This window comes from Taurulus bubalis (genome assembly GCF_910589615.1).
Source record: "Taurulus bubalis genome assembly, chromosome: 14".
Lineage (NCBI taxonomy): Eukaryota > Metazoa > Chordata > Actinopteri > Perciformes > Cottidae > Taurulus > Taurulus bubalis.
The window spans coordinates 17,009,930-17,020,603 of record NC_136602.1 but is presented as its reverse complement, the minus strand read 5'-3'; the positions used below and the strand labels follow the sequence as shown (position 1 = coordinate 17,020,603).

Here is a 10,674-nt window from a genome sequence, read left to right as displayed (position 1 = left end):
TTGTGTAAACTAGTGTACTGCATTATAACATTTTCGAAACACACCTTTAGTGTTGGGTATGTTGAGTTGTTACACAACGATGAAAGCGCTTGATTCAAAGTCTCATTCGAAATAACATTTTTAGTCCGTGCTTTTTTTTATTTATTTCAGCAAGTTGTTGCAACCAAACGACAAAACAAGTGTTCGTAAATGTTACAAATTATGTGAAATGGGAATCTAGTGTTTTTTAATTATTTGTTTTCATCTTTCCGTGTAACTTGAACGCGGCATAACTCTCGAGCCACGTTTCCCATGATGCAGTTCGGAAAAGCCCCGGTGGGGACATTCAAAAACATGGCAGGCGACTCGAATAAATTGAAATCAACGCCAGACTCTGAAGGCACGTTGTTTATTAATAACGGAGACAATGGGATAACGAGGCGTTTGACGTTTTCATCAGAGGAAGTTGTTGACGCGCTGGAGGACCCGAATATGACGTCCAAACGGCTAATGTTACAAAGTGTTCCCGACGACTCTGATTCAAGCCGACCGTCTGCGGAAGTCGCCAAACAACTCTTGGCACAGGTCGTAAACACACGTTTAAAGGCGGAAAATGAAACAGAATTGATAGATGCCTCCCCCGAACATCGACTCAATCCAAAACAGCAAGTCGTGTACGACGCTGAAGACAAGGAAAACACCGCTTTGCCCTCCACAGCCGAACCTCCAGGTAACGTGAGGCAACACGAGCGGAGTGGGTTACGTAACCCGTGGAGCATTATTAACGTTATACAGCTAACATGCATTTAAGAGGGACATACTATTCGGAGGCAACACATAGTTTATATACATTATATAACGGTGCATTTTAGTTATCTAGGTCTACTGGGATTACAATGTTGAGGTACTTAAAGTAATTCCATTATGTTATAAGCAAAAGCTCCACTCATTGTAGTGTCTTAATTGTGTAGCTTCTATAGTAGTATGACGTCCGTATAGTTTCCCAGTTACTCAACAAAGAATATATGATTAGCCTCAACTATCCTGCAGTAGTTGTTGCCCACTTTATAAAAATAAATCTTTGTTCCTTGATGGCACACCATAAAAGGCAATTGTATTTGTATTTGACAACAACTATTCAGCAGTATAAAGTAGATAGAAGTAGCCCTCACACGACCAGCTGCATAAAAATGCTACCTACATGTTAAGGCATCAATACATATAATCCAGTGGAATAAAAACATTATATAATGCTGCACAAATCTGTACATAGGCAACCTTTTAAATGCATGTACGTTTGCTGATAACATTTAGTTGCTTATGCCTAAGTAGAGGATCGGAGTAGACTGGCCTTGTTAGATTATTATCATTTAATTAGCTAAAATTGAGCAGAAGAGGTCCATTGCTCATCATAATTACATTATTCTGCTCCCTTATATTCGTTTTTACAGATAACACCCGAGAAGACGATGACACTTCTTTTCAGACAAGTTTGCAAGATTCCAACGTGACTGCCAGTAAACATTGTACCACAGAGGACATCGACTCTGAGGCGATGAGAAAAGTGCTGGACGAAGGCCGTGTGAAGGTGGTGTTCCCTGGCACTGTAACCCAGGAAGGCTGCTGCCGCTTCGTTAGTGAGATCCTCAAGTGCATTCTCTATCAGAGACAGCAACTACCCATGACGTACGACCAGCTGGTGTACTCCCAGAAGAAACAGCAGGCCTCAATGCAGGTGACTGGGAAACATTTGTGTGCATGCATAGTGCAATTCAACTGTTCATAAATGAAGACATGCTGTAGAGTGTAGATTTGCAATTAACCATTAGTATTTGCTGAATGTTTTTGTTTTCCAGGATAAAGACCTAGTAAGTCGGAGGCCGGTGAAAGCTGCAGACATGGAAAGGCGCAAGTGTCAACAGACCCTTCAGGATCTAGAGGAGGTGCTGCAGCAACTGGAGGTGCTTTTCTCCCTGAGCAGGGTGCCCCGCGTGCTGCTGATAATGGGTGGCTCCCTCAACCTCCCCAAAGAGCTGTATGAAATCAACATGGAGGCTCTGATATTGGCTGGTGGAGATCAACGTCTGCCTGTGTCTTCGTGCTTGAGGCAACTCTTCCGCACTCTGTTTGTGGCTGACCTGTTGTCTGACAGCAGACCCGTTCGTTTAATGCCCACCACGGTCTTGGCCTTGGCTCACAGGGATTGCGGTGTAAGTTGGTTCCGCCCTAAACTACTATTTAAAATGCCGACCCGTGTAAAACACCAAATTATTGCTCTGTCTACTGATCCCAGCATTTGTAAGGAACCAAGGGCACAGGGGCCAGACTGGCTGGATTATGTGTGGTTTCAGGCACCCATGGCTATCAAGGGCTTCGGCAAATGACTGAAAAGTTGGGGAGCACATAGATTTAGATTGGAGCTCTCTTTCTTGAGCCTGTATACTAAAATTACATTTTAATGGCGTTTCAAGATCATTTTAAACTTTATTTTAATTAATTATGAGTTACATTTTTTCTACTTGTGATTAAAAGCACGTCTATTGAAACAAAATTGACAAGCAGTATGGTGTATTAACTTCTTTTTTTTAATAGTCTTCTGAAAATCTGAGAATTTGTTCACAAGAGGCTTTGTTAGCATGAAATATATTGAGAACTTTGTATCGTTGTTAATATTTGTGAAGAATGTTTTACATAAAATATCACAGACCAACACGCATATTATTGGTGCAATATATTTCGACCATAACTTGAAAGGTTCAATGCATTATATTGCTTTCTTTAATCCAATATTTGGATACATTGGAGTGAAAGTACCATCTTGTGTACATTTATTAAAACATGAAAAAGATTTTGACAGTGCTGCAATTTTTGAGTCAAACAATAAGATGCATAGTAGTGTGAAAAGGACCTGTGTAAGAGGTATGTGCATCTTTGTCTCATTTGGAAGGACCAGTCAACATCAAACTTCTCAGCAATAATCAAGAGCAGACGACCATAGTTGGTCTGGGAGTGCATCAGTGGGTTCACAGCTTCTCTACTTTTTTGACAAACTGGACAAGGTCGTTGGCTAGCAGCTGGGGATCCTCGAAGGCAGCAAAGTGACCACCTCGAGGCATGAAAGTGTAGGAGTAGATGTTTCGATACCTAACTTGTGCCCATGACTTCGGGCAGTGCATCAGCTCCCCGGGGAAGGCAGCAAGTCCAGTGGGCACAAAAATCCCTGTCCTAAAAACAAAAGAGGACATAATCAGAACCATTTATTGCCATGTATGTTTTCACATACAAGGAATTTGTCCTGGCGGGAGGTGCATAACATTTAACAATAAACAGAGTGCAATAACTGGGAGCACAAATATTTACAATTGACTCTACAAATTGGATGATAGTGTTGTAATATTTACAAAACAAAAGTCATGGTTCTGACAGTAAGAACGTTTGGCCACATACTTTGCATCCACTCTATTGTCAGGGTTGCTCTTGAAGTTCTCTTTGTAGAAGCGCATGGAGGAGACAATGGAGCCTGTGGTCCAGTAGATCATGACATTTGTCAAGACGTCGTCCAGGCTTAGTTTCCTGTAAAAGGTGCAGACATGTATAATTAATTACAGCCATCAACAGCATCACTTAAACCTTGTTGATCTAGCATTTAATTGATATGCTGAAAACAGCAACAACAGACTAAACTGAATTCCCGCTTGTACCTCTCTAGCCCACCATCCATCAGATCAGTCGAGGAGGAGAACTTCTCCAGCATGTAGGCCGCCAAGCCTACGGGAGAGTCATTCAGCCCACAGCCTGTGCCCACAATTTAAGATATGTTAACAGCTGAAATAAGGGTATGCTGACGACAAAATCCCAGTTTTCTTGCCTCATGTGGGTTATCTTTGACCAGTTAACCAGGCCAATAGGATCATCAGAATCTGTTTATTTGTTGTCCCCACCTGCAGTGTCTGGTTTAGTGGCCTGGATGTGAAAGTAGCCCATTTCCCTCAGGATGTTCCAGACATTCTTCTCAAAGAAAGGGAACAATCGGCGAACATCTTCCCGACTGAAGCCCACCAGGAACGGCAGATAAGAACCAATCATGAGGGACCACATCACTTTGAACCCCCATCTTGGCATAAACATGTTGAGGTGGAGACCTTTAACACACCTGGAAAAGATTATGACAAATTGTCAGTTTCTTAAAACCTTTTTAGGAATTATTTTGTGTTTTTGCACCGTGACCTTTATTTGCTCCAGGAATTTGTAGTGCAAGTGGTTTTGGTCATGAGTGCACTTTGCACACTGCAAGCACTGTTTCACAATGTAGGTAACTATGTCACAAGGCTTCCCGTATAAATAACACATGTGGGTGGTGGAAAGTGCACTGTTTGGGTAACTTGTAGCACATAGAGAGGCTTGTTTTTGCTATCTTACAGAGGCTTCATCTGGGCCATGTTGGTGGTGATGAAAGAGCCCCAGTCTCCTCCCTGCAGATAGAACTGGGAGAATCCTAAACGTTCCATCAGTGTCAGGAAAATTCGGGCAGCAGCGAGACAGTCGAATCCTGAATAGATAAAGAAAGCCGTGAAGGTCTGCTGCTCAGGCTGAAATACACACAGACACGTTTATTTAGACTCCCTACCTTGTTTATGAGGGGCGTCTGAGAAGCCGTAGCCAGGGATGGACGGGCATATGACTTCAAACACTAGACCATCCTGGTTCTCTGTGAGAAGAGGCAGAATCTTGTAGAACTCGTAGAAGGAGCCCGGCCAGCCGTGAACCAGCATAAGAGGCACAACCTTCTGATTCGCTCGGTGTGGTGGTCGCACATGGACATAGTGCACATCCAGTCCTGCGTTGGTGCAAAAGCAAAAGCATCGGTGTGAAAAGAAAAAGACAGATTTTTGGCCAACTTGTTTGGTTAATAGGAAGCAAACCCTGTATCTTTAGCTCGGGGCTGTGTGTACCTTCTATTTTAGTTTTGAAGTGTGGATACTGGTTAAGTACCGCCACCTGCTTTTCCCAGTCAAACGTGTTCCTCCAGTAGGAAACCACTGTCTTGAGGTATGTGGAATTGAAGCCGTACTGGAAGCAGCTATCTTCCAAAGGATCGGTGTAGCGGGTTCTGTCAATGCGCTCATGGAGGTCCTGTTGAATAAGACCACTGCTGATTAGTCCACAGAAACACGTCAATGTCTCATTATTGGCATTTCTAATTTGATAACTTGCGACGAAAATATTTAATTCACAGGTCAAAAAGTACCTCAATCTCTTCCTGTGATGTTTGCACTTTAAAGGGATAGATTTTATCGTCTTCTGACAGCGGCTTCTTTCCTGCTCCCCACCAGCCTTCTCCAAGAGGAATACTTTTGACCTGTTGTCTTTTGTACAGCATGTGCATAAGTATACCCCCTGCTGCCACGGCTGAGCCAATCAGGAGCTGCTGTTGGATGGCATCCAAGCCACAGAAAGCTCCCCTGCAAAGTGTGTGACATATGAGAAATATTCATTGAGATGATCCCTGCAGCTCTGAGATCATTACCCATATCTACATTTCGATCGAATCAGAGTCGTAGACGCCCACTTACTTCAAAACCTCCAGTCTCTGCATTGTGCAATCCCAAAGGTGCGCTCACACAGGTGTTTTTGTCTTCTTCTTCTTTTTAGACCTACATGAGGGCAGAGGTAAAACATGTTTTTAAAAGGGTTTCATTTTCTGCACCGCGCTTCGAAAGTTACAAGCACGTCCCCTTGCGTTTCAACATACCTTGTTCGTCTCCTTTTTTAGATGTACTTTCAGAAAATGTTGGAATATGTCTACAAACGTGAGCGGACACGACGGCACTGGTCGGTGAACCCAAAGTTCTTCTGAAGATTCTGGGGCGACGCGAAAAAACAAACCACTTTGATTGGCCGCGAGACGTGCCAATCAAACAGCTAGTGACGTCGTTCTTTAAATACAGGGCAGGCGAAGACGTCGAGTGTGCAGTGAGAAAAACATGATGTGGAAGTTTGTCCTCCCGGTTCTCGCAGCGGTTTTCGCCGTCGGGTTCGCCTCCTTTGTCGGGGGGTATCAAAACATCGATGTCAACGACGCGGGCGCGCGTAAAGCCCTGGACGCCGCCGTTATCCAACACAACAGAGGCAGCAACGACATGTACCTCAGCAGAGTGGCAGAAGTTACCAAGGTCCAGAGACAGGTTGGTCACGTTTTTTTATTTCCAGCAACAACAAAACAATCTTTACTAACTTTATTTCACAGACAACAATCCGGTTTGGTCTACATGCAGGCTGGTGCGATGCCAGCCATGTACAGTCACAATAAGCCTGTTTGGCCTGGCTCGATAAATAAGCCTGTGCCCATTTTTCCCTTTTCAATCCTAAACGAACTAAAGTGGCGTGACCGAGCGCAACGCGTCATGCTACGAAACCCCCGTCTCCACATTATACAACCAAGGACTGGACTTGTTGGAGTACATTGCGCAAGAGGAGAGAAACGAAATGTTCTAAATTGTTCCTACGACAAAATAATTGACGTGGAAAAGTATCTTTTAGATTGGCAAACATCATACGTAAAATGCATGGCGTAACTAATATGGGATACAAATATATTTGTCTCTTGTTTTTGTTTTGTTTTCCAAAATAACGGACACCGGAAAGCAGGCGGCTTCTTCCCTACACTGTTAGACTATTTGTTTATTCATCGTCTGCATGGATCCTAGCGGTGATTTAGGGATAGACAGTGAAACAACACGTCTGGCCCTCTGAATAGCCTACAAACCCCATAATCCAATACATCCTGTCCTGTCAATTGGGAAGTTTGTTGTAGCGACCTAACATATCAAGGCAGCTCCAGGCTTTTAAAAATACATCAATGACCTGGAAACCAGTGGTGTTATACTTTTTTTTATTTTTTTACTAGTCATTTGAATACATTTACAGTAGCAGTGTGCTCTTCTTGAAACTCTAGAGAGTGTGTGTGACTGCACCATATGTATTGTGTGAATTTAGATAAGATTAGAAAACGTTATTAATCCCCAGTGGGGAAACTCATTTGTCACCACAAATCATACAGAGAACAATAGACAAAGTCCACAGCAGACAAGAAACACATTATTGTTTGTCTCGTCTAATGTCTAATGTATGCACCTTCCGCCTAACTAAATTCCTCATTTGTGCAAACATTCCTGGCAATAAACAGTTTCTGATTCTGATTACAAAGAACAGACAACACCAGAGAATGCCATATGAAACAACATCAGAAAGATGCTAAATCTAAAAACCACAACTAAAGGTGTTCATTCAAAAATCAAACTGCTGCTGGAACCAAAGACCTGAGTCGTTCAGTAGAACACTTTGGCATCCTGAGTCGCTCACTGAATGAACTTCTGAGTCCATTTAAAAACAGTGTAGTGGATGGCCTTCAAAAGAAACGATTGTTCTGAACTTCATTGGTATTTAACAGACATTAAGGAGAAGTGTTTTGGGGCATGTGTTCATTTAAACTTTCTGTCTGGAATGTAAGGGCTGCCAGTGTTGCCTTCATTTTCTATAGACCTGAAATCTGCTGGATGCTATACTGCTTTAGCATTAAGGTTTACCGGGATCTTCTCTTCACAGGTGGTGTCTGGCTTAAAGTACATCATAACTGTGAGAATGGGGAAGACCCCCTGCAGAAAGAATGCCGCACAGGAGTTGTGTGAGATCCACGAAGACCCAGAAAGCGCTCGGGTAATTACTTTTAAGAGGCGACAACCTAAATGTCATACAGTAGACTTTTCTCTTTGACCACATGATCCGATTGTGAAACAATAGTATACTTCCCCTCTTTGAACCAGCAAGCTGTGTTTGTTGCTGTTACCACAGAGAAGTTGGAATTAGTATCGTCATTATTAACCAGATGACTAAGTTCAACATCATTTGAACATTAGCCCATTCATAAAGATGCCAATACAAAAATATTTGCTAAATTAAATGAATCTACTACTGGGGGAAAAAAAGTTGATATTTGACTATGCTCTTGCGTGCGTGTCTTCCTCAGCCTTACCAGTGCACATTCACCGTGTGGAGCCGTCCATGGCTTAATGAAAGCACGGTGGAGAAGGAGGAATGCTAGACAGACAACTACGTGGGAAATCATCGCTGTTGCCATTGTTTGCAGAATAACCTTCATACAGAGCAATATGTATTTTCCTGCAGATGAAACGCAACATATTAACCTTTTGAAAGTCACTGCTTCAGAATTTCTATCCTGTATAGCATTGTAAAGATGCATTCACCTTTTGTTTGCATAATCACTAAACCAAGCAAAGGACACATAATTGTGTACTGAATTGTTGATCAGGCTGTCTTTTATTGATACAGTTTTACTTCATTTGTTTGTTTTTAGTTTTTAATGCAAAGCACATGAACACATATATGAACTTGCATCTGTAATAAAATGAGTTACATTCAATGATGGAAAACATTGTATTACTTGCCTGAGCATTGCAAGAGCCTTCCTCAGACCAGGTGAGTGTTAAATGTATGAGATGCACACTGTTCCCTCTACTAAACAGTGGGAAATATCAGCTTCTTACATTGTTTGATCCTAAAGTATATGAAAAGGAACCCAACAGGTCGATCCATTATTTGATGAAAGGTGACTTTGTACCCCTTAGTTAACATTTGGCCCTTTTTTTTTATCATGATCATCTCCTGCTCATCAGCGGAGAAAAAAGTGGCTTGTCGTTTGCCCATTTCCGGAGTAAAAGAAAAAAATTAATGAATATATAGCTGTGATAATAAAAATATCCCATTCGCGCTGCGTTATTCGCGTCATTCGCCCGGTGAAAATGTGCATCTGTGCATTGACTTTGCATGTAATGCTGCGTTCACACCAAAAGCGTTGTGAATAATTCGCACGCAGCATTACTGGCAGTGGCAAGTCTGTGGCAGGCGTCAGCTCGGTGTCAGGACAGCAGCAGGCGAACGTCATTCGTTCGGCACCCCTGGCATGTTAGTTCAAATGTATTTTGCTGTCTCTTCTTGACACTTTATGAAATTGTACTTGTGCAATTGTTGAAAAAAAGAAGAAGCTGCCAAGCTGAGTAAGTGGAGCCACATTTCCTGGGAACACCCATTGTTGTTACACAGGTCAGCAGCCTTAAATCATATTTATGATTTTAGTTGAATCAACTGAGCCTCCGTTCTCTGTATACATCCTGCAAGCAACATTGCTGTACTTTTGTGTTTATCATTCATTTTATTTATGTATGATTTTGCTTGTTTTGAAACAAATGTACTATTTCCAAATAATTACTTTTATAGTCAACAATTGGCTAAAATAATGAAAATAAATCATCCTTTTTAATATAATTTAAAACTATTTATCAAAACGTTTTTAAATACAAGTCAAATAATATCCCCTCTTGTCTCCTTGTATGTAGTTAGGTGTCGGTAGGTGCCACGAGCTGCCAGTGCCAGTAGTTATCACAGAAGTGCCAGTCGGTGTCAGACGATTGCAACCATGGTTTACATGGATTGTGGTTATATCTGGACCCTGGTCCTGCCCGACACCTACTGCTATTAACATTATTAGTAGTATTAGTTGTATTGCTATTAGTATTGTCAATACCCTTACTGCTTTTATTATCATTATCATCAAATTTGTGATTTTGGGCTGTAAAACTAATTTGAATTTAATTGAATAGTCAGACTCTTCGTAGTAAGTAAACTTTACTTTAGAATTGTCTGACTAAAAATGACTTACTGTGTGACTTAATGAATGACTGTGGAAATTGTCACCTAGCCTTTTTTTGGGCACTTTTTTTCCAGTGCAGGGTATTTAAGGGAATATGTATCTGATGGGGAGAATGACGATCATTTACTGACTAAAATAGATTATTGTTACAGATTAATGTGCAATGTACCCCTAACATTCAGGGAAGCTGTAACCTCATCTAACTCAAAAGAATGGGTTAGTGCGATGGATGACGAAATGCTATCACTGAGAGAAAAGGAAACATTTACTCTAACCAATTTGCCTGAGGGTAAGAAAGCAGTGGGGGTAGATGGGTATATGCAATTAAGAACAATGTTGACGGATCTGAAAAATACAAGGCACGATATGTAGTCAAAGGATACAGCCAAAAGATGGGTGTAGACTACGAGGAAACATTTTCTCCTACTGCTGACCTGACCAGTATCAGGGTATTGATGCAAAAAGCAGCGCAGGAAAACCTGATCTTACATCAGATGGTTGTCAAAACTGCCGACCTACATGCACCAATAGATGGCGACATTTACATGACACAACCAGAAGGTTATGAAGTGAAGTCTAGCACAGATGAACAGTTGGTGTGTAAGCTAGAATATATATATATATATATATATATAAATAAAATCACTATATGGAAATTGGAACAATACGGTGCATGAGTATCTGATTGAAAACGACTTTGTGCAAAATCCTGCCGATCATTGTGTTTACACCAGAGAAACAGAAAATGAAAAAGTGATCTTGATAATATGGGTTGATGATTTGATCATCGTTGCCAGCGATGAAAATGCACTGAAGGTTGTGAAGGGGATGCTCACAGCAAAATTTAAGATGAAAGATTTGGGTAAACTGAAACATTTTCTTGATATTGATTTTGACCAGAGTGATACATGTGTAAAAATGTCACAGAAGAGATATGTGGAGAAAATACTTGAAAGGTTTGACATGCA

The 10,674-nt window shown here is 41.5% G+C and overlaps 3 protein-coding genes across 3 annotated transcripts; 2 read left to right on the top strand and 1 right to left on the bottom strand.

Annotated features, from left to right (window-relative positions):
- Positions 1-291: 291 nt before the first annotated feature.
- mad2l1bp (MAD2L1 binding protein) lies at positions 292-2,363 on the top strand (the record flags this gene model as incomplete). Its single annotated transcript, XM_079230061.1, has 3 exons — positions 292-709; positions 1,431-1,714; positions 1,836-2,363. 3 exons carry the CDS (start codon positions 292-294, stop codon positions 2,361-2,363), a joined length of 1,230 nt encoding a protein of 409 aa, XP_079086187.1.
- Positions 2,364-3,002: 639 nt separating this feature from the next.
- LOC306747059 (epoxide hydrolase 1-like) lies at positions 3,003-5,575 on the bottom strand (the record flags this gene model as incomplete). The annotated part of the gene is made up of 9 exons (XM_079230060.1): positions 3,003-3,204; positions 3,427-3,552; positions 3,681-3,774; positions 3,921-4,132; positions 4,399-4,528; positions 4,607-4,816; positions 4,932-5,112; positions 5,228-5,441; positions 5,553-5,575. 9 exons carry the CDS (start codon positions 5,573-5,575, stop codon positions 3,003-3,005), a joined length of 1,392 nt encoding a protein of 463 aa, XP_079086186.1.
- A 347-nt stretch (positions 5,576-5,922) lies between these two features.
- Positions 5,923-8,770, top strand: LOC306747135 (cystatin-like). The gene is made up of 3 exons (XM_079230150.1): positions 5,923-6,164; positions 7,585-7,695; positions 8,006-8,770. Exons 1-3 carry the CDS (start codon positions 5,964-5,966, stop codon positions 8,078-8,080), a joined length of 387 nt encoding a protein of 128 aa, XP_079086276.1. The 5' UTR covers positions 5,923-5,963; the 3' UTR covers positions 8,081-8,770.
- The last annotated feature ends 1,904 nt before the right edge of the window (positions 8,771-10,674 follow it).